Source organism: Oncorhynchus mykiss, chromosome 4 (assembly GCF_013265735.2).
Source record: "Oncorhynchus mykiss isolate Arlee chromosome 4, USDA_OmykA_1.1, whole genome shotgun sequence".
NCBI lineage: Eukaryota > Metazoa > Chordata > Actinopteri > Salmoniformes > Salmonidae > Oncorhynchus > Oncorhynchus mykiss.
This window is the reverse complement of record NC_048568.1, coordinates 34176080-34201364: the sequence shown is the minus strand read 5'-3', so window position 1 is coordinate 34201364 and position 25285 is coordinate 34176080. Positions and strand designations below refer to the sequence as shown.

The window sequence follows — 25285 nt, the reverse complement described above, 5'->3', positions numbered from 1 at the left end:
TATGTAGGCAACTGGCATTATGTAGGCCACCGGCATTCTGTAGGCAACTGGCATTATGTAGGCCACCGGCATTCTGTAGGAAACCGGCATTCTGTAGGCAACTGGCATTATGTAGGCCACCGGCATTATGTAGGCAACCGGCATTCTGTAGGCCACCGGCATTATGTAGGCAACCGGCATTCTGTAGGCAACTGGCATTATGTAGGCCACCGGCATTCTGTAGGCCACCGGCATTCTGTATGCAACTGGCATTCTGTAGGAAACCGGCATTCTGTAGGAAACCGGCATTCTGTATGCAACTGGCATTCTGTAGGCCACCGGCATTATGTAGGCAACCGGCATTCTGTAGGCAACTGGCATTATGTAGGCCACCGGCATTATGTAGGCCACCGGCATTCTGTAGGCCACCGGCATTCTGTAGGGAACCGGCATTCTGTAGGCAACTGGCATTCTGTAGGAAACCGGCATTCTGTAGGAAACCGGCATTCTGTATGCAACTGGCATTCTGTAGGCCACCGGCATTATGTAGGCAACCGGCATTCTGTAGGCAACTGGCATTATGTAGGCCACCGGCATTATGTAGGCCACCGGCATTCTGTAGGCCACCGGCATTCTGTAGGGAACCGGCATTCTGTAGGCAACCGGCATTCTGTAGGCCACCGGTATTCTGTAGGCCACCGGCATTCTGTAGGTCACCGGTATTCTGTAGGCCACCGGCATTCTGTAGGCCACGGGCATTCTGTAGGCCACCGGCATTCTGTAGGCCACGGGCATTCTGTAGGCCAATGGCATGATAAAAGTAACCAGTCTATAATCGAAAAGTAATCTGTAACATCAGAGTTTAAAATACTAACCAGTAGAGCTTCTTATGAAACATAATGCAGCATTTCTGTGATCGACTGAAGTTGGGAAACTGCTTGGATATTGAAACACTCATCAATCATCTCCATTGGTAAATGCCATTCAGATTATTATCTCTGAACATAATAATAATTGCATGAGGATAATATTGACAATGACAGAAGAACATGAGAACATGCTAAATTACTCCTGTAACATACAGTATACTTGACTTATTTTAAGACAACTTTAATAACAATAGATAAAATACCATTTTCCTCAAGTATGATTCTGTGTTTCTGTGAATGATCACACCCAGCCACATTACATTTATTGATGACATTTACCAAACTACATTTTAATAGTACATACTTAATAACTGATACAAAATACCATAGTTACAGTGCAAGTGAAGAACAATGTGGATTATCACACCATCTATCTTTACAAATGGTATTTTCAGTAAGACCTTGAATACTTAGTTAATGAATTGGAACAACGTCATAATCAACTGCTCAGAGTATGCAGAGCGTACTCAAACATCCATGTATGTCTTCTGAGTTATTGTCTTGAAATAGTTTGCTGTTTGGACGATTTTATATGGATAATCTAGAATGGGGTTAATATCTGATTTCAGATCAAATCCATTTATGCCCAAATTAAATATATATATATATTTTAATTGAGCTTAATCTCATAAAAAAAAATCGTACTTCTCCAGAAAAATAGAGATTTCTTAATCAGGATATCACTAAGACCGCTTCAACAAGTCATCCATCTCTCCGTTAATGATTGATTAATAATGGACCAACTTATCACACCAAACCATATGCATAGAAGGTCTCATCCATTATAATCAAAAGGACATTGTACCCCCTATCCCAGGACTACATCACGCGGTGACCGTCCCTGCCGTCACAGTCAAACCACTGTCAGCATCCTAAATGGCGCCCTATTCCCTACATAGTGCACTACTTTTGACCAGGGCCCACAGTGTGTTACTTGGGGAATATGGTGCCATTTGAAAAGCAGACATTGACTATTCACAAGCTGTGACTGCATTAATGTTGTTTGTTTGACCTGGGGTCTGCTCTACGGTGAGGCAGAGACACATCAGAGATTTAGCCTCCCAGTCTCAACGCTACACTTAAAGGGGAGCTTAGTTTCTGGCTGCTGCAATTTAGAGAGTGACCTTGGGGTTTGGAGGTGTGGATGCCCTCTGTCTCTGAATCCCACCGCTGACACCAGTGTGCACCAGGGGCGCACAGTAAAAGCAGTAGACAACTATTCTGGCTCTCCGGGGTAAACACAATATGTGCAGAGCAGAGCTCTCCAATCCTGTTCCTGGAGAGCTACCCTCCTGTAGGTGTTCTCTCCAATCCTGTTCCTGGAGAGCTACCCTCCTGTAGGTGTACAGGAGGGTGGCTCTCCAGGAACAGGGTTGGAGAGAACACCTAGATGAGGGTAGCTCTCCAGGAACAGGGTTGGAGAGAACACCTAGAGGAGGGTAGCTCTCCAGGAACAGGGTTGGAGAGAACACCTACAGAAGGGTAGCTCTCCAGGAACAGGGTTGGAGAGAACACCTACAGAAGGGTAGCTCTCACGGAGCAGGGTTGGAGAGAACACCTACAGGAGGGTAGCTCTCCAGTAACAGGGTTGGAGAGAACACCTAAAGGAGGGTAGCTCTCCAGGAACAGGATTGGAGAGAACACCTACAGGAGGGTAGCTCTCCTGGAACAGGGTTGGAGACAATATGAAATGCTTATGGTATCTAAGGGCAACCAGCAGTAGAATACATATATGAGCTTTAGAGCTCAAATAGTTGAGTATCATTCAACCTATGTTATCTAAGTTGACTCTTAGTCTATAACATTATCAGCTAATGTATGATGTGATCGATGTCCACATGTAAAGAGCCTGTGTGTGTGTGTGTGTGTGTGTGTGTGTGTGTGTGTGTGAGAGAGTCTGTTGGGTAGATGTGCTAGGGAGTTTAGAGAGAGATAAACAGGTGTGCTGCACTGGGATCGAGAGACATGGTATCCTTGAGGCACATAGCGACAGAGATGCATCGCTATGGCAACTGGCTATTGTCACATCCAGGGCTCATTAAAACTATTTGGCTTGGAAGGCAGTTTTGGTTACAATGTGTTTTGAGACTATAAAGAGGAAGAAAGATAATACTCGATCAAAATATACATCAAGACCGACATTGAAATGGTTACAGCAGTCACATCAAGATGTATGTACACTAGACTTGAATCCAAGTGACTTCTAAGTGTGAGAAATGTTGTTTCCACAAGTAAACATCTGTGAAAAGTGTTCAAGGTGAACATCCATTCCTATAAATTGTAGTTCCCGCTCATATGGGTTTGAGGTCTGATAGGGGTGTTTAAGAGAAATAGATTTAGGTTACCCATACCATCTTAGATATAAATATGCTGGGAAAAGATTGTCTATTCAGCACTCAAGGCTCACTGAGGCAAAAAATAAGAGAAAAGCGGAGAACTAGATTAACTTAATCCAAAACTGATACTGTCAGGTGAACTATATTGTCATGCAGACAGTAAAGATCCTTAGACATTCTGTGTCTAGTATGTTTGTCATAAACTTCATATTTCGGGCAGATAGATGTAGAATACAGTAACGACTGTGATGTTAAAGACATGCTGAAACTTACCAGTGTTACTTTCCATACAATGATCTCTAAACGCTCCAAACAGCACATTACTAAGGTTTTATTATCTGAATATTTTACGTCCAATGATTTCAGAATTGACCAATGACATCTGAGGGTATTCAGAGTACATCACTGTTCACTATAACAGCACTAATGTATACAATATTCCATATGTTGACCTTTGGCTGCAGTAACATGACCAACTTATTACACATATTAATTTCTGTAATTGTGAACAATGCCTTGTCTTTCAAATGCTTGGACAAGATGCCAATGCAAGAATCATTCACTGTTCTGTAACAGTGTAGCCTTGAGAGTGGCCGTTGGCTGCTGTGGTGTTCCTATCTCATGTCCAAATGTCTTGTCCAGAAGCTTCCTCCTGCTGGCATGTCTCCATCATGGCTTCCACCACTCAGAAAGTGAAAGCGTACACCACTCCCACGACCACAATGTTCCCTATGGTGGCGGTGATTGCAATCCAAAGCCAGATGGCGTCGCGGGACATGGGCTCCCGCTCCGGCTGGTCATGGGCCGCCATAGAGGCGGCGTGGACGCTGGCCGAGGAGTTGAAAAGTGAGTGGTCCGTGCTGTCGTCATCATTGGGTGAGTCCATGAAGGCCCCCGCCATGACCGACTGAAAGAGAAAACAAAGTGTATTCAACTCAGAGGGACAAATATCGGAGTTTTGCACAGTGCTTTAGACTTAGAATTACACTCATTTCATGTATAACTGGAAACACTGTTTCCCTATCAATATAATCCAGAGGCCTAATCTTCTTCTCCCTTTCGATATTCATTAGCTATTCAGTTCATTTGTCTCCTTTCCAACGTTATCTTGGACTTGAGAAAGTAAATAGTCTGAAAACCTTGATGCTATGGCTCTGATTCATTGCGAATTCAGAACCCTTATCTAGAAAGGTGAAGCTATTTCAAATAGGCCAATGGAGCATATACTGTATATTAAGATTATTTGTAATACATTAAAACCTTTTCATTGAAAGCTATCTACAATAAGCTACTGGAATGTCAATGTTATGCTTTCTCCAGTGATAGTATGGAACCTATAGATTCCTACACCTACACATTCAGAACATACTCACAGTATCAATACTATCGACAGTAGGGAGGGGATGGCATGACAGAATCTACTATTCTTAGAAAATAATACACAGCTATACTCAGGTAGCCAAACCACCAAAATACGATAGGGGGATAAGAAAAGTGTTCTCCTTCACACAGTGTGTAGCCTATACAACACCCATACCAGAAAATGACAAATCTGTCACTGAGGTCCCCTCTTATTAGAGGTTGATGGAGATAGATGCGGTCCCATGTGGCTCAGTTGGTAGAGCTTGGCACGTGCAACGCCAGGGCTGTGGGTTTGATTCCCACAGGGGAGACGATTGGAAATAGATGCTGTTTCTCTGGATAAGAGAGTCTGGTAAATAATGTGATTGACAAGGCCTGTTTCTGTGAACCTCTTCTGTGGTGATTAGTCTGTCACATGTTAAGGTAATTTTCAGTAGAGGAAAATATGTATTTTGTGAACATTGTCTGAAAGAAAATGCTAAATGAGAAAGAGGGCATGGAGTACCAGATCCTTCATGAGTGCCTTGTTTTCTGTGATTTCTTTAGGGATTGACTGTTTGCTCATTTATAGCAAATTCATAAGAAAGGGAGTTTGTGTATTGTACAGTAGGGGTACATTAATAGTACAGCCAGAGTGACAGATTGAAGTCCCTAGAGACCTGGGCCCGTTTCCACAAAGAGTTTCAGGGTAGCAGTGCTGATCAAGGATCAGGGTCCAGTTTCATAAAACATCTGAAGTACATTTTCCCCTTCTTTTCCCTTAAAGTTTCTTTACACAAACCACTTTTAAGGTGAATTTCCCCCTTAAATTAAGTTAACAAGTTAAGGGTGCCCATGAGGTTCTTTAAGTGCTTCATTCAGTATACTGTAAACAGAAATTATGGAGGTGAATGTTGCTTTCCTCTGTCCTGGTTTCAAAAGGAAAACATCCACCAGCTAGCTAGGTACTTGGTTAAACCATGGAATCTGTTCACTCATGACTGCATGGCCAAGGCACGACTCCAACACCATCACTAATTTAGCAGACGACACAACAGTGGATGGCCTGATCACGAACAACGATGAGACAGCCTATAGGGAGGACGTCAGAGATCTGGCCATGTGGTGGAAGAACAACAACCTCTCCTTCAACGTGATCAAGACAAAAGAGAAGATTGTGAACTACAGGAAAAGGAGGACCGAGCATGGCACCATTCTCATCGACGGGGCTGTAGTGGAGCAGGTTGAGAGCTTCAAGTTCCTTGGTGTCCACATCACCATCAAACTATCATGGTACAAACACACCAAGATAGTTGTGAAGAGGGCACAACAAAGCCTATTCCCCCTCAGGAGACTGTAAAAATTTGTCAAGGGTCCTCAGATCCTCATAAACGTTCTATAGCTGCACCATCGAGAGCACTGGTTGTTTTACTGCCTGGTACACCAGGCGGTGTCAGAGGAAGGACCTAAGAATTGTCAAAGACTCCAGCCACCCTAGTTCTCTTTGCTACCGCACGGCAAGCAGTACCGGAGTGCCAAATCTAGGTCAAAAAGGCTTCTTAAGGGCTTGTAAGTAAGCATTTCATCGTAAGGTCTACCTGTTGTTTTCGGCGAATGTGACAAGTAAAAATTGATTTGATTTGATTTATCCATGGCTACAAAGCTAGCTACCTAGTTAGCTTGACATGCTAGAAAGTAATAGAAACAAGATGAGTAACTAAAATTATCTTCTGAATCAATTTGTTTCTCCTGTCATGAATGTAAAAGTCATATTTTGCAATATCCCAAAAGAAATGTGATCTCTTTAAGAGGACATTCAGTGAATCAGGTCGTCTCCATGATAACCGGAGACTCCACCTGTTCAAATAATCGTATTAATTATAATCAGAAAGGCCAAACGTATCCTAGATCAGCCCTATTGTGAGTTGCTTTGTGGATAAGGGCCCTGATCAAAGAAAGGGCTGTAATGACTTTTCTGTAGATGTGTCTGTTTTTCATGTGTCTGTTTTCCACCTGACTGCTCCAGCTATTCACACCTCAATGAGAATCAATAGAGAGGAATTAAAGAGACAGCTCACCCACATGTCAAATGTATTTCATCTCATGCCCAGTGGGAAAGCTATGGAGTATTACATCTTAAGGATGTAATGTCATGGTTGAAAACTGGTTTTCTGGTTGAGAAGGTGTAAAATAATCAGGCTACCCGGAAAAAGGCAATGCGTTACCGATATGTTGGTTATTAGGCTTACCCATTCAATTCTACATCTGTGGTGAAAGGTGGCAGAGCTAGAGAGGTGTTTGTCAGACCATGAGACATCACGAAAATCGGTCTTGTCATTAAAACGGAAAGTGCCTTCGGAAAGTATTCAGACCCCTTGACTTTTCCACATTTTGTTCCGTTATAGCCTTATTCTAAAATGGATTAAATACAAAAAAGGTCCTCATCAATCTATACACAATTACCCATAATGATTTAGAAAAACAGGTTTCTAGACATTTTTGCTAATTTATAAAAAAAAATGTAATAACACATTTACATAAATATTCAGACCCTTTACTCAGTACTTTGTTGAAGCACCTTTGGTAGCGATTACAGCATTGAGTATTCTTGGGTATGACGCTACAAGCTTGGCACACCTGTATTTGGGGAATTTCTTCCATTCTTCTCTGCAGATCCTGTCAAGCTCTGTCATGTTGAAAGGGGAGCATTGCTGCACAGCTATTTTCAGGTATCTCCAGAGATGTTAGATTGGGTTCAAGTCCGGGTCTGGCTGGGCCCCTCAAGGACATTCAGAGACTTGTCCCGAAGCCACTATTGCATTGTCTTTGCTGTGTGCTTAGGCTCGTTGTCCTGTTGGAAGGTGAACCTTCACCCCAGTCTGAAGTCACTGAGTGCTCTGGAGCAGAGTTTTCATCAAGGATTTCTCTGTACTTTTCTTCGTTCATCTTTCCCTTAATCCTGACTAGTTTCCCAGTCCCTGCTGCTGAAAAACATCCCCACAGGATGATGCTACCACCACCTTGCTTCACCGTAGGCATGGTGCCAGGTTTCCTCCAGACGTGAAGCTTGGCATTCAGGCCAAAGAGTTCCATCTTGGTTTCATCAGACCAGAGAATCTTGTTTCTCATGGTCTGAGTGTCCTTTAGGTGCTTTTTGGCAAACTCCAAGCGGGCTATCATGTGCCTTTTACTGAGGAGTGGCCATCTGGCCACTCTACCGTAAAGGCCTGATTGGTGGAGTGCTGCAGAGAGGGTTGTCCTTCTGGAAGGTTCTGCTATCTCCACAGAGGAACTCTAGAGAAGTGTCAGTGACCATCAGATTCTTGGTCACCTCCCTGACAATAGCCCTTCTCACCTGATTGGTCAGTTTGGCCGAGTGGCCAGCTCTAGGAAGAGTCTTGGTGGTTCCAAACTTCTTCCATTTTAGAATGATGGAGCCCACTGTGTTCTTGGGGACCTGCAATGCTGTAGAAATGTTTTGGTACCGTTCCCCAGATCTGTGCTTCAATACAATCCTGTCTCGGCGCTCTACGGACAATTCCTTCAACCTCATGGCTTGGTTTTTGTCTGACATGCACTGTCAACTGTGGGACCTTATATAGCCAGGTTTGTGCCTTTCCAAATCATGTCCAATCAATTTAATATAACACAGGTGGACTCCAATCAAGTTGTAGAAACATCTCAAGGATGATCAATTGAAACTGGATGCACCTGAGCTCAATTTCTTGTCTCAAAACAAAAATACATTTTTGAAAAATTCTAAAAATATTTTTTTCAATTTGTCATAATAGGGTGTTGTGTGTAGATTGCTGAGGAAAATGTTTTATTTAATACATTGTAACGTAAAAAAAATATAGAAAAAGTAAATGGGTCTGAATACTTTCCGAAGGCACTGTATTAGCATCCAAACAGTTCGACCTACAAATCATGAAAGGGGAGACTCATGAACCCGATGGTGTTCTCCCTTTCATTATACGACCCCCACAAGTGTCACGGGACTCCTCTATATGTAACCGGTACTAGTAAAAAATTATAATGGTGTCTAATGGTTTTGTGCCTACCCAAAATGTTTTTTAAATATGTGTAAAAAAATATATGTGTAAAAAACAAATGTTCTTGTATCTCGTAGAAAAAGGACAAACACTTAAAATCTTGTTTCTTAATATTTTGTTTTTGACTGTCTTTTTTGCCATTCATGAATGAGTCATTTAACACGTTTCTCTGGGCTATAGCAGTAAAGGGCAGATTCAAACCATTCAATTGAAGAGAAGATTCAAACCACTTGAAACAGAATTGGGGAATGTGAACAAAGGATCAAAGTAAATGGTTTTGAAACATTATTTTTTTTAAAAGCTAAGTACCCTGTTAACTAACGACTGCTTGATTGCTATTTAATGCTGTCAATAATTTAAATTCAATAAATTCCTTACAAGGTTAACTAAGAAAAACTGCAATGGCATAAAAGTGTTGTTTCCATCACTGTTCCTTATTTCATCTTCTTAACATCACTGTCATACACACACACACACACACACACACACACACACACCCACACACACAGACACACACACACACACACACACACACACACACACACACACACACACACACACACACACACACACAGACACGTAGGCACACAACAACCCGACTGCCCCAGAGACCTACCCTCAAAGCCTGTGTGCCTTTGAAGACAAACCATTCTGTCCGAATGAGAGATGGAGCCAACACTTGCTTATTCGTTAACATTGGATTACGCAAGTTCAGCTCCAACTAACCATTAAAGTGCTACGTTCAGGGTAATAGAGGTGTCTGTCACAGCCATAACGCCTTTTTGAAATGGCTTTCTGGCATATATATTGGCTTCCCAGTGTAGACAGTGCTAACTCACAACTGAGACAATAATTAAGAGACATCGACAAGATGCTAGGTCTGGAGCCTTGGTACTCCCCTGGCTAGGCGACCTAGATTTATGAACTCAATTCAGTTGATTTTCGACGCTCGCTCTTCATCACTGTCACAATCACATTCTACGTAAATCTCTAAGTGTACAGTTGGTCTTTTTATTCATTGTGCTTTCTCCGCCTCACAATTTATTGTCTTGCTCTGGTGCTCGTATTTATTTTGTTAGGATACCCGCTGATCCTTTACATAATAAATGTGAAAAGAAGTGTAAGATGCATCATTCACAATATCGCTTGTGTTAAATATGACCACTTACTGTAGTATACAGTAAATTACGCTAGCACATCCATAGAACACCATACTTCTGTCCATTTTTTAACAGGAGAGAAAACAATGCATTTCAACAGAGCTCCCATAGGAGTGAACATCCACCTCTGGTCTCTTGGCCCTCCCACCCTTATGGGAGGTCAGCTCCTGCTCAGCGCAGTCAAAGCTCTTCTCTGTTCTTATACCCGAATGGTGGAAACAGCTTCCCCCTGATGCTAGGACAGCGGAGTCCCTGTCCATCTTCCGAAAACGTCTGAAATCTTACCTCTTCAGTCTTGTTCCCCCTTGCACTTGTCTTTTCCTACTAACACTGACTTTTCTGATGACTTCTGTATTCAGGAAAAAATTACTTGCTACAACTGTGATATGTGGCTGTCTCACCTAACTATCTGAAGATGACTGTAAGTCAACTGTACGTCGCTCTGGATAAGAGCGTCTGCTAAATGACTAAAATGTAAATGTAACATCAACAGAAAACCAACCACATCCTGGTATGAGTGTCAGGATAGTTCCTGTATGTCAGTGGCTGTCAACCCTACAGCCTGGACTGGAGCATATTTGTTAGAGAGCACTTTAGGATTCTTCTTTACAATGCATCTGTCAGAAGCAGTCACTGTTTCTTTACGTTTCTGCGGGCAGTTCCTCAAATAAGCCTTCAGCCTGTTGTTAGTCATGGCACTTTGCTCTCAGTTCACTGGGGCTTCTTTACAATACACTACTCTGATGATACAAACTAGGTCCAAGAGAGATACTTGTGTAAAGAGACGGATCTAGATTCAAATCTCTCTTTAAGAGATGTCTCCCACACTACCTCCAGAGGTAGACATCTACACCGTCTGAGTGGTACAGTGCACAAGGGCTCTTCCACATCACATGCCCTTTCAATAATGACCTTATTTACATTAATACCAAAAAACAACATTTTTGCTCTGTTAACCAAATTGAAAATGGAAGGCTTTTAAAATATCCACACATTTGTGAATCATTGCATTAATCAAGTGTGCAACATTGTGTGCAATATAATATGTCTTAGCTGAGAAGCATCTGCATAGTTTGAATTGCTATCCCTATTTTGTTTGTCTATATACTATGGTATTTACGGTATGCTAATAGCTACACTCACACATGAAGCAGGCCACACCACAGCCAAGGTTATTGTAAAGAGAAAATGAGCAAATCTGATGTTGAAGAGTGATAGATCTCACTAGACTTATGTTAGTAATGTAAATTGCCCTCAAATGATCTTCTGTCCTATTCACCGGTTGCACCTCCATTACTCGGTGCCCAAAAATTGTGATAAATCCAGTCAATCTGGAAGGAGGCTAGCAACTTTTTGTCTCATTTACACTATAGTGTCCTGGAAAGAGGATGACATTTCTAAAGTAGACAAATATTTAGTAGAAAACAACTTTGCCATCATCATCTTGTCAAATTTTCTTTAGACAGATGACAATGTTGTCATTAGCTATCAAAGATTGTAAAAAATGTAAAACAATGCTAAAGTTAGCTAGCTAAAATCCAGTGATCTCCCCTCAATCTTAGATAGCTAGCTAAAGTTATACTGCATATGAAGTCAGCATGGTGACATTAAAACGATGACAAAAGTTTTTCCTACTAATTATTTACCTCCCTTTGAAATATCATTGTATTTCCAAGCCACTGTAATGTACTTCTGATTAAATCTTCATCAGCGCTCATTAACAATGCATTGAGTAGAATTCGGGTATCAGTCCAAAATGAATGTTCAAAACAATATTGTGACGAAATGTGCAACCCATGAATAGCCAGAGGATTCAGCAGGAAGAAAAAGGATGTAACGTGTTCAATCGCAAGTGCAGAATCAATAGCCCAAAGCTCCTGTTTGCTCAGCGGAAACATAGAATGAGCGCTCACATGTCCACTTTGAACTGAAAACATAGTAATGACACTGAGCACTTCCATCAGCTGTACATTACTCACCTGTGAACAGCACTCACTCTTATTAAAAAATCAGTCTCTTGTACAAATGGATTATTGAGACAATGGGTTTCAACTCTGACAATCTCCTCTCTTCTCCTAAACACACTGAAAATATCATCCATTAACTACAGGCTACTGTGTACACTCATTCAAATGTTTGGTATTTGGTATGGTATTAGGATCCCCATTAGCTGTTGCAAAAGCAGCAGCTACTTTTCCACACAATGCATGAAACATAAAACATGACATAATACAGAACATTAATAGACAAGAACAACCCAAAGACAAAACTACATATATATTTTTTTCAAGGCACACTTAGCTTTCATATCAATACATACACACAAACTATCTAGGTCAAATAGGGTAGAGGCGCTGTGCCGTGAGGAGTTGCATTATCTGTATTTTGAAACCTGGTTTGCTGTTTATTTGAGCAATATGAGATGGAACGGAATTCCATGCAATAATGGCTCTATATAATACTGTACGCTTTCTTGAATTTGTTCAGAATTTGGCGACTGTGAAAAGACCCCTGGTGGCATATCTGGTGGGGTGTGTGTGTGTCAGAGCTGTGTGTATCAGAGCTGTGTGTAAGTTGACTATGCGAACAATTTAGGATTTTCAACACATTGTTTCTCTCTTCAACTCTTTGCCAAGAAAGACTGGCATGCATAGCATTTATATCAGCCCTCTGATTACAATGAAGAGCAAGACGTGCCGCTCTGTTCTGGGCCAGCTGCAGCTTAACTAGTTATTTCCTTGCAGCACTGGACCACATGACTGGACAATAATCAAGATAAGACAAAACTATAGCCTGAAGAACTTGCTTGTTGGAGTGTGGTGTCAAAAAAGCAGAGCATCTCTTTATTACGGACAGACCTCTCCTCATCTTTACAACCATTAATTCTATATGTCTTGACCATTACAGTTTACAATCAGAGGTAACGCAAAGTAATTTAGTCTCCTCAACTTGTTCAACAGGCACACAATTCATTACCAGATTCAGCTGAGGTCTAGAACTTAGGGATTGATTTGTACCAAAAACAATGTTCTTAGTTTTAGAGATGATCAGGACCAGTGTATTTCTGTTCACCCTTTCCAAAACAGACTCCAACTCTTTGTTAAGGGTTTCAGTGACTTAATTAGCTGTGGTTGCTGATGAGTATATGGTTGAATCATCAGCATACATGGACACACACACTTTGTTTAAAAGTCATTGGTAAAAATAAATAAATCTTCTTATTATCAATTTATTTCAACCAATCATCAGTCATTTGTGTCAGTTCAGTACATGTTGAGTGCCCTTCTCTATAAGCATGCTGAAAGGAAATAGCATTGTATTTTGTCAAACACCATTTTTCCCAAACGTTTACTAAGAACTTACAGCTTGTTCCAAGCCATTATCATGCTTTCATTCATACAAACCAAGCAGGGAAAGCACACACGTCTACAGAAAATGCCCCAAAGCATGTGTCACCCATTTAACAAGGCTGTAACTGTATAATTATTGAGGGCACTACATGCCTTTGAAACGTCCACATACTGTAGGGCTGGAACAATTACTGTATAGTTGTGTGACCGATGATTATGGATCAAGACCGCCATGAAGATAAAATCACTGTCATAAAAATACACAGTACCAGTCAAAAGTTTGGACACACCTACTCAATGGTTTATCTTTATTTGTACTATTTTCTACATTGTAGAATAATGGTGAAGACATCAAAACAATGAAATAACACATATGGAATCATGTTGTAACCAAAAATAGTTAAACACATTCAAAAATATTCTATATTTGAGATTCTTCAAAGTAGCCACCCTTTCTTTGCCTTTTTATTTTACCTTTATTTAACTAGGCAAGTCAGTTAAGAACAAATTATTATTTTCAATGACGGCCTAGGAACAGTGGGTTAACTGCCTGTTCAGGGGCAGAACAACAGATTTGTACCTTGTCAGCTCGGGGATATGACCTTGTGTCAGGCATATGTGTATAGGTGGCAGGGAAGTCAGGCGCAGGAGAGTCAAACAGAGTGTAAAATGGAGTATTTTAATAATGTCATAAAAACATGCTCCATAACACTAAACAGGAAAAGAACATAAACAAATATGGGTACGAAGACCCGTCGCGCAACAACAAAAACAACAAAAACACTACACTGACAATAAACAATCTCTGACAAAGACATGAGGGGAAACAGAGGGTTAAATACACAACAGGTAATTAATGGGATTGAAAACAGGTGTGTGGGAAGACAAGACAAAACCAATGGAAAATGAAAAATGTATCGATGATGGCTAGAAGACCGGTGACGTCGAACGCCGAGCACCGCCCGAACAAGGAGAGGCAACAACTTCGGCAGAAGTCGTGACAACTTGCAACGTTTCGGTTACTAGTCCAACGCTTTAACCACTTGGCTACCCTGCCGCCCCATGCCTTGATGACAGCTTTGCACACTATTGGCGTTCTCTCAACCAGCTTCATGAGGTAGTACCCTGGAATGCATTTCAATTAACATGTGTGCCTTGTTAAAAGTTATTTTGTGGAATTTCTTTCCTTAATGCGTTTGAACAAATCAGTTGTGTTGTGACAAGGTAGGGTTGGTATACAAAAGATGGTCTTTACCAAATAGAGCTAATTTATAACAACAAAAAATAACGTTTTCGTCTTTTGAGCTTCTAGTCATGAAATCTATGCAGCCTACTCAATCACTTTTTATAGGAACTGTTTACAGGCCTCCTGGGCCATGTACAGCGTTCCTCACTGAGTTCCCTGAATTCCTATCGGACCTTGTAGTCATAGCAAATAATATTCACATTTTTGGTGATTTCAATATTCACATGGAAAAGTCCACAGACCCACTCCAAAAGGCTTTCGGAGCCATCATCGACTCAATGGGTTTTGTCCAACATGTCTCTGGACCTACTCACTGTCACAGTCATACTCTGGACCTAGTTTTGTCAAATGGAATAAATGTTGTGGATCTTAATGTTTTCCCTCATAATCCTAGACCATCGGACCACCATTTTATTACGTTTGCAATCGCAACAAATAATCTGCTCAGACACCAACCAAGGAGCATAAAAAGTTGTGCAATAAATTCTCAGACAACCCAAAGATTCATTGATGCCCTTCCAGACTACCTCTGCCTACCCAAGGACGTCAGAGGACAAAAATCAGTTAACCACCTAACTGAGGAACTCAATTTAACCTTGTGCAATACCCTAGATGCAGTTGCACCCTTAAAAACTAAAAACATTTGCCATAAGAAACTAGCTCCCTGGTATACAGAAAATACCTGAGCTCTGAAGCAAGCTTCCAGAAAATTGGAACGGAAATGGCGCCACACCAAACTGGAAGTCTTCCGACTAGCTTGGAAAGACCGTACCGTGCAGTATCGAAGAGCCCTCACTGCTGCTCGATCATCCTATTTTTCCAACTTAATTGAGGAAAATAAGAACAATCCGAAATGTATTTTTGATACTGTCGCTAGCTAACTAAAAAGCAGCATTCCCCAAGAGATGATGGCTTTCACTTCAGCAGTGATAAATTCATGAACTTCTTTGAGGAAAAGATCATGATCATTAGAAAACAAATTACGGACTCCTATTTAAATCTGCGTATTCCTCCAAAGCTCAGTTGTCCTGAATCTGCACAACTCTGCCAAGACCTAGGATCAAGAGAGACACTCAAGTGTTTTAGTACTATATCTCTTGACACAATGATGAAAATAATCATGGCCTCTAAACCTTCAAGCTGCATACTGGACCCAATTCCAACTAAACTACTGAAAGAGCTGCTTGCTGTGCTTGGCCCTCCTATGTTGAACATAATAAACAGCTCTCTATCCACCGGATATGTACCAAACTCACTATAAGTGGCGGTAATAAAGCCTCTCTTGAAAAAGCCAAACCTTGACCTAGAAAATATAAAAACTATCGGCCTATATCGAATCTTCCATTCCTCTCAAAAAAATGTAGAAAAAGCTGTTGCACAGAAACTCACTCCCTTCCTGAAGACAAAAAATGTATACGAAATGCTTCAGTCTGGTTTTAGACCCCATCATAGCACTGAGACTGCACTTGTGAAGGTGGTAAATTACCTTTTAATGGCGTCAGACCGAGGCTCTGCATCTGTCCTCGTGCTCCTAGACCTTAGTGCTGCTTTTGATACCATCGATCACCACATTCTTTTGGAAAGATTGGATACCCAAATTGGTCTACATGGACAAGTTCTGGCCTGGTTTAGATCTTATCTGTCGGAAAGATAGCAGTTTTTCTCTGTGAATGGTTTGTCCTCTGACAAATCAACTGTAAATTTCGGTGTTCCTCAAGGTTCCGTTTTAGGACCACTATTGTTTTCACTATATATTTTACCTCTTGGGGATGTCATTCGAAAACATAATGTTAACTTTCACTGCTATGCGGATGACACACAGTTGTACATTTCAAAGAAACATGGTGAAGCCCCAAAATTGCCCTCGCTAGAAGCCTGTGTTTCAGACATAAGGAAGTGGATGGCTGCAAACTTTCTACTTTTAAACTCGGACAAAACAGAGATGCTTGTTCTTGGTCCCAAGAAACAAAGAGATATTTTGTTGAATCTGACAATTAATCTTGATGGTTGTACAGTCGTCTCAAATAAAACTGTGAAGGACCTCGGCGTTACTCTGGACCCTGATCTCTCTTTTGACGAAAATATCAAGACTGTTTCAAGGACAGCTTTTTTCCATCTACGTTACATTGCATAAATCTGAAACTTTCAGTCCATAAATGATGCAGAAAAATGTATCCATGCTTTTGTTACTTCTAGGTTAGACTACTGCAATACTCTACTTTCCGGCTACCCGGATAAAGCACTAAATATACTTCAGTTAGTGCTAAATAAGGCTGCTAGAATCCTGACTAGAACCAAAGAAATTGATCATATTAATCCAGTGCTAGCCTCCCTACACTGGCTTCCTGTTAAGGCAAGGGCTGATTTCAAGGTTTTACTGCTAACCTCCAAAGCATTACATGGACTTGCTCCTACCTATCTTTCCAATTTGGTCCTGCCGTACATACCTACACATACGCTACGGTCACAAGACGCAGGCCTCCTAATTGTCCCTAGAATTTCTAAGCAAACAGCTGGAGGCAGGGCTTTCTCCTATAGAGCTCCATTTTTATGGAATGGTCTGCCTACCCATGTGAGAGACACAGACTCGGTCTCAACCTTTAAGTCTTTACTGAAGACTCATCTCTTCAGTGGGTCATATGATTGAGTGTAGTCTGGCCCAGGAGTGTGAAGGTGAACGCAAAGGTTCTAGAGCAACGAACCGCCCTTGCTGTCTCTGCCTGGCCGGTTCCCCTCTCTCCACCGGAATTCTCTGCCTCTAACCCTATTACAGGGGCTGAGTCACTGGCTTACTGGTGCTCTTCCATGCCGTCCCTAGGAGGGGTGCGCCACTTGAGTGGGTTGAGTCACTGACGTGATCTTCCTGTCTGGGTTGGCACCCCCCCTTAGGTTGTGCCGTGGTGGAGATCTTTGTGGGCTATACTCGGCCTTGTCTCAGGATGGTAAGTTGGTGGTTGAAGATATCCCTATAGTGGTGTGGGGGCTGTGCTTTGGCAAAGTGGGTGGGGTTATATCCTGCCTGTTTGGCCCTGTCCGGGGGTATCTTCGGATGGGCCACAGTGTCTCCTGACCCCTCCTGTCTCAGCCTCCAGTATTTATGTTGCAGTAGTTTATGTGTCGGGGGGCTAGGGTCAGTCTGTTATATCTGGAGTACTTCTCCTGTCTTATCCGGCGTCCTGTGTGAATTTAAGTATGCTCTCTCTAATTCTCTCTTTCTTTCTCTCTCTCGGAGGACCTGAGCCCTAGGACCATGCCTCAGGACTACCTGGCATGATGACTCCTTGCTGTCCCCAGTCCACCTGGCTGTGCTGCTGCTCCAGTTTCAACTGTTCTGCCTGCGGCTATGGAACCCTGACCTGTTAACCGGACATGCTACCTGTCCCAGACCTGCTGTTTTAAACTCTCTAGAGATAGCAGGAGCGGTAGAGAAGCGGTAGAGAGATACTCTTAAGGATCGGCTATGAAAAGCCAACTGACATTTACTCCTGAGGTGCTGACTTGCTGCACCCTCGACAACTACTGTGATTATTATTATTTGACCATGCTGGTCATTTATGAACATTTGAACGTCTTGGCCATGTTCTGTTATAATCTCCACCCGGCACAGCCAGAAGAGGACTGGCCACCCCTCATAGCCTGGTTCCTCTCTAGGTTTTTTCCTAGGTTTTGGCCTTTCTATGGAGTTTTTCCTAGCCACCGTGCTTCTACACTTGAATTGCTTGCTGTTTTTTTTTTGTTGTTGCTGGGTTTCTATACAGCACTTTGAAATATCAGCTGATGTAAGAAGGGCTATATAAATACATTTGATTTGATTTAAGTCCAAATTATGGCAAGAACAGCTCAAGTACGCAAAGAGAAACTAGAGTCCATCATTACTTTAAGACATGATGGTCAGTCAATTCGGAAAATTTCAAGAACTTTGAAAGTTTCTTCAAGTTCAGTCCAACCATCAAGCGCTATGATGAAACTGGCTCTCATGAGGAGCTCCACAGGAAAGGAAACCCCAGAGTTACCTCTGCTGCAGAGGATAAGTTCATCCTCAGACATTGCAGCCCAAATAAGTTATCCACAGAGTTCAAGTAACAGATACATCTCAACATCAACTGTACAGAGGAGACTGCATGAATCGGACCATCATGGTCGAATTGCTTTAAGGAAACCACCACTAAAGGACACCAATAATTCTTGGCTTGGGCCAAGAAACATGAGCAATGGACATTAGACTGGTGGAAATCTGTCCTTTGGTCCGGTGAGTCCAAACTTGAGACACAGAGTAGGTGAATGGTGAAGTCAAGGCACACTTAACCAGCATGGCTACCACAGCATTCTGCAGCGAGACTTCATCTCATCTGATTTGCGTTTAGTGGGACGATCATTAGTGGGACAACCAATGACCCAACACACCTCTAGGCTGTGTAAGGGTTATTTGACCAAGAAGGAGAGTTATAGAGTGCAGCATCAGATGACCTGGCCTCCACAATCACCAAACCTCAAACCAATTGAGATGGTTTGGGATGAGTTGGCCCGCAGACTAAAGGAAAAGCAGACAATAAGTGCTCAGCATATGTGGTAACTCTTCAAGACTGTTGGAAAAGTATTCCAGGTGAAGCTGGTTGAGAGAATGCCAAGAGTGTGCAAAGCTGTCATCAAGGCAAAGGGTGGTTACTTTGAGAAATGTATTTTTAATACTTTTTTGGTTACTATGTGATTCCATGTGTTATTTCATAGTTTTGATGTCTTCACTAGTATTCTCTAATGTAGAAAATAAGTAAAATAAAGAGAAACCCTTGAATGAGGAGGTACGTTCCAACTTTTGACCTGTACTGTATATATACAGTGCCTTCGGAAGGTATTCAGACCCCTTAACTTTCTCCACATTTTGTCACGACTTCTTCTGAAGTCGTTGCCTCTCCTTGTTCGGGCGGTGCTCGGCGGTCGACGTCACCGGTCTTCTAGCCATCATTGATCCATTTTTCATTTCCATTGGTTTTGTCTTGTCTTCCCACACACCTATTTTCAATCCCATTCATTACCTGTTGTGTATTTAACCCTCTGTTTCCCCTCATGTCTTTGTCAGAGATTGTTATTTGTCAGTGTTGTGTTTATTGTATAGGTGCGCGACGGGTCCTCGTACCCATGTATGTTTATATTCTATTCTTATTAGTGTTATGGAGCATGTTACGTGGACATTCATTAAAAGACTCCATTTTACACTCCGTTTGATTCTCCTGCGCCTGACTTCCCTGCCACCTATACACACGGCTCTAACACATTTTGATACGTTACAGCCTTATTCTAAAATTGATTAAATAAATTAAAAATCCTCAGCAATCTACACACAATACCCCATGACAAAGCAAAAACAAGTTTTTAGACATTTTTGCAACTTTGTTTAACATAAAAAAACTGAAATACCTTATTTACATAAGTGTTCAGACCCTTTGCTATGAGACTAGAAATTGAGCTCATGTGCATCTTGTTTCCAATTTTCATTCTTGAGATGTTTCTACAACTAGACTGGAGTCCACCTGTGGTAAATTCAATTGATTGGACATGATTTGGAAAGGCACATACCTGGCTATGTAAGGTCCCACAGTTGACAGTGCGTGTCAGAGCAAAAACCAAGCCATGAGGTCGAAGAAATTGTCCGTAGAGATCCGAGACACGATTGTGACGAGGCACAGATCTGGGGAAGGGTACCAAAACATTTCTGCAGCATTGAAGGTCCCCAAGAACACAGTGGGCTCCATCATTCTAAAATGGAAGAAGTTTGGAAACACCAAGACTCTTCCTAGAGCTGGCCGCCCGGCCAAACTGAGCAATCGGGGGAGACTTTGGTCTAATGAGTCCTTGGGCAGGGAGTTGACCAATAACCCATTGGCCACTCTGAGAGAGCTCTAGAGTTTGTCTGTGGAGATGAGAGAAGCTTCCAGAATGACAACAATCCCTGCAGCACTACACAAATCAGGCCTTTTAAGTAGAGTGGCCAGACGGAAACCACTTCTCAGTAAAAGGCAAATGACATCCTGCTTGGCATTTGCCAAGTTGCGCCTAAAGGACTATCAGACCATGAGAAACAAGATTCTCTGATATGAATAAACCAAGATGGAACTCTTTAGCCTGATGCCAAACGTCACGTCTGGAGGAAACCTTATACCATCCCTACGGTGAAGCAAGGTGGTGATGGCAGCATCATGCTGTGGGGATGTTTTTCAGTGGCAGGGGCTGGGAGACTAGTCAGAATCGAGGGAAAGATGAACGAAGCAAAGTGCAGAGAGATCCTTGATGAAAACCTGCTCCAGAGCGCTCAGGACCTCAGACTGGGGCAAAAGTTCACCTTCCAACAGGACAACACCCCTAAGCACACAGCCAAGACAATACTGGAGTGGCTTCTGGACAATTCTCTGAATGTCCTTGAGTGGTCCAGCCAGAGCCCGGACTTGAAACCAAACAAACATCTCTGGAGAGACCTGAAAACAGCTGTGCAGCGACACATTTTGCTATTCAAACAATTATAATGGTGACCGTGGTCATTTGGCTGACTAATACCGTCATTCAAAATGTCATGACCATCCCAGCTCTACTCCACACAGCATCAGCCACGTCTACGTCTCTCATAGCTACTATTTTCTCCCTCACCAAACAGAAAAGGACCCAACAATCAAAAGGTACAAAACTTGAGAAACCGATATGACATCTAACAAAACATAAAGTGAAACACTTTCATGGATGCACACGTATAGCAAGTTTGGCCCACATACTCATTGGCTTTGTTTACGAACTTGAATATGGAGTCCAATACCTATAAACCCCTGGTTCACATCACAATAAAACTCTGAGCTGTACTACCATTTTTCAATATAGACATTGTTATTCTATGTGCTATTACGGACCAGACATTTAAACCTGTTATATATCCTGATCTATGTAGATTGGTGGAATGTCCCTCAGTGATGCCTCCATCCTTCCATCGCTATGGTAATATATTCTATTCAAATCAAGCATTTTTCGTCATCTTAAAGGATATCACTATTTCACATAGTTCATAACCAACCAATTGATTAGGAAAATGTGTCACAATTATTGGATGTCTGCCTCCACAATCCATTGTCATGGAATTTTCATGGCAAGGCACCATTTCCCAAGTCTGATTGAGCCCAGTCATACTACTGAAGATGGAGCATCCTTGACCCAGCACAGTCATCCAGCTATTTTCTATCTGCCCAGCGAGTGTTTTATGGGGATAAAGGAACATTATAAGGGCACAAGGGGAGACCCAGATGCAGACACAGGAGGCAAATGGTTAGAGTCTTTGTTGTTTATTTAATCCAAAAGGAGTTGGCAAGAGAATGGTCATGGACAGGCAAAAGGTCAAAACCAGGTTCTGAGTCCAAGAGGTAAAGCGTGGCAGACAGAAGGGTCAGGCAGACGGGTACGGAGTCCAGAAAAAACAGGCAAGGGTCAAAACCGGGAAGACTAGAGAAAGAGAATAGAGAACAGGAGCACGGGAAAAACACACTGGTTGACTTGAACAAACAAGATGAACTGGCACAGAGAGACAGGAAACACAGGGATAAAAAGACCAGGGAAAATAAGCGACACCTGGAGGGTGTGGAGACAATCACAAAAACAGGTGAAACAGATCAGGGCGTGACAAACAGAACATGTGCACTGCTATTTTAAGTGTCGATAAATGAAGAAGAATGATTTGCCACAATATTATTGCGATATGGCATACTACAGTGATATACCACAATATATCGGCCAGTAACAAAATATATTGAATTATCCATTTTATATCAGTGCCCACCACTACTAATTTCCCCTAAAAGCTTGTGTCTGGGCTCAGAGTGGGGCTAACCACATCTCTATAACATTGGCAGCCATCCAGCGAATTGAGCAAGACGTCCATCACCCAACCTCGACAATAAGGACACGGGATATTCCCCACGCTGTGATCATTCCCCTCCTGCTGGCTCACCGCCTGGGTGAGTCTTTACTGTGGTAGTATGCAGCCGGGTGATGCCCACCTAGCAGACCGTAAAGCACATAGAGGTGCTGTGGTAGAATGCAGCCGGCCAACTAGCAGACCGTAAAGCACACAGAGGTGCAGTGGTAGTATGCAGGTGGGCGTTGCTAACCTAGTAGACCGTAAAGCACACAGAGGTGCTGTGGTAGTATGCAGCTGGGTGTTGCTAACGTAGCAGACCGTAAAGCACACAGAGGTGCTGTGGTAGTATGCAGCTGGGCGTTGCTAACCTAGCAGACCGTAAAGCACACAGAGGTGAATGGGATCCCGGAGTGTTAGCGCTGCTCTGGGGCTGGGCTCCATGTGATGTAACGTTATCCACTGGGCTGCATCACAGGGATGAGGCTGCTTAGTGTGAGGACACTCATCTGTTCCTTCTCAGGCTAACAATGTCAGGAGGGAACAACAAAATGCTCTTATGCACGCACACACATGCACAGACACACACACACACAAACCCACACTCACACACACAATGAAAGGAGGGAGCAACAAACACCCACACAGAAAGGCATGTTTCCTCTGAAAAATAATCACATAAAGAGTGTATATCAACAGCCTTGCCAAGCTAATGAAGAATAGTAGGTTTCATTATGTACCTTACTGAGCAAATGTCTCCCAAGGAGTCTGGTATGATACTACAACTTATGGATTGTACAATGCTTGTGCTTGGGAAGAAATAAACAATCTCATACTGAGTTTTCCTGTATGCACCGTAGACAGCCTGTAGGCCAGATAAAAGCCACAGAGGCGACCTATTTGCTTGGTTGTAATAAAGATATTTCACACGTTTTACACCACAGCCCCCAAGTTCAATTACAGCTACCACAGTCAAGAAATGTCCATAGAGAATACATACAGGAGTGAACTTGGCCACCGCGATAAGGAACCGGGCCTCTGGGTTGAATGGCGCAGGAGAGGATGGCTGCTGTTTTATTGGCTCTTAACCAACCGTGCTATTTTGTTTGTTTTTCACATTGTTTGTAACTTATTTTCTACATAATGTTGCTGCTACCGTCTCTTACGACCAAAAATAGCTTTTGGACATCAGAACAGCAATTACTCACCTCGAATTCAACAAATATTTTTTCTTTAATGAGACGGACTAAAAGGATATACAACAAACACCTGAGCAGGCCTTCATCCCCGTCATTCGCAAGAGAAAGAAACTGAGAATTCACACAAGGAGATCGGGGTGCCTTGTGAGGATCAGGCAACGAGGGGCTAATCTTCCTTTGCCATCCGTACTGTTAGCCAATGTTCAATTGCTGAAAAATAAATGGGACAAACTAAAAGCACGTATATCCTACCAACGGGACATTAAAAACTGTAATATCTCATGGGTCATCGAGATAAAGCCGGAAGCACCAGTGACTCGGTCTATGAAAAAGTGGTCAGATGAAGCAGATGCTAAACTACAGGACTGTTTCGCTATCACAGACTGGAATATGTTCTGGGATTCTTCAGATGGCATTGAGGAGTACACCGCATCAGTCACTGGCTTCATCAATAAGTGTATCGATGACATCGTCCCCACAGTGACTGTACGTACATACCCCAACCAAAAACCATGGAGTACAGGCAACATTTGCACTGAGATAAATGGTAGAGCTGCCGCTTTCAAGGAGTGGGACACTAACCCAGAAGCTTATAAAAAATCCCGCTATGCCCTCCAATGAACCATCAAACAGGCAAAGCATCAATACAGGACTAAGTTCGAATTGTACTACACCGGCTCCAACGCTCGTCGGATGTGGCAGGGCTTGCAAACTATTACAGACTACAAAGGGAAGCACAGCTGAGAGCTGCCCAGTGACACGAGCCTACTGGACGAGCTAAATAACTTCTATGCTCGCTTTGAGACAAGTAACACTGAAACACGCATTAGAACATCAGCTGTTCCGGACGACTGTGTGATCACGCTCTCCGCAGCCGATGTGAGTAAGACCTTTAAACAGGTCAACATTCACAAGGCTGCAGGGCCAGACGGATTACCAGGATGTGTACTGTGAGCATGCGCTGACCAACTGGCAAGTGTCTTCACTGACATTTTAAACTTCTACCTGTCTGAGTCTGTAATACTAACATGTTTCAAGCAGACCACCATAGTCCCTGTGCCCCAAAACACTAAGGTAACCTGCCTAAATGACTACCAGGACCTCTATACCAGGCGGTGTTAGAGGAAGGCCATAAAGATTGTCAAAGACTCAAAGACTAGTCATAGACTGTTCTCTCTGCTACCGCACAACAAGCGGTACTGGAGCACCAAGTCTAGGTCCAAGAGGCTTCTAAAGAGCTTCTACCCCAAAGCCATAAGACTCCTGAACATTTAATCAAATGGCTACCCAGACTATTTGCATTGCCCCCAACTTACCAGGTAAGTTGACTGAGAACACGTTCTCATTTGCAGCAACGACCTGGGGAATAGTTACAGGGGAGAGGAGGGGGATGAATGAGCAAATTGTAAACTGGGGATTATTAGGTGACCATGATGGTTTGAGGGCCAGATTGGGTATTTAGCCAGGACACCAGGGTTAACACCCCTACTCTTACGATAAGTGCCATGGGATCTTTAATGATCCATACAAGCATTATACTCTGATTTTTACCTCAACATAGTGTGAAATACACATGTAAATAATAAACTAAATGTAGATCAATTTTGCTGTCCATTGGCTTTATAAACATTCTCATCTTGTGTATGTCTATAGTGAATTATCTTAACTATGATGAGATAATGTTGTACATTAAACTCTACAATATTCTTCTGGTCCTCGTTGGGTGTACTAAATGTCAATTATTAATGATACTAAACAAACAATGATAATGCCTTGGAAACATTTGCAAATGGAGATCTGAGCAA

General features: G+C 42.4%; 1 protein-coding gene across 1 annotated transcript in view; it reads right to left on the bottom strand.

The window, feature by feature from the left end:
- Window positions 1–2312: 2312 nt before the first annotated feature.
- LOC110522532 (uncharacterized protein C14orf132) overlaps window positions 2313–25285 on the bottom strand; it is a 30803-nt gene continuing 7830 nt past the window's right edge. Inside the window, exon 2 of the mRNA XM_021600979.2 lies at window positions 2313–4151. Coding sequence (XP_021456654.1) covers window positions 3930–4151 — 222 coding nt within the window. The 3' untranslated portion in view covers window positions 2313–3929. The remainder of the gene's footprint in view (window positions 4152–25285) is intronic.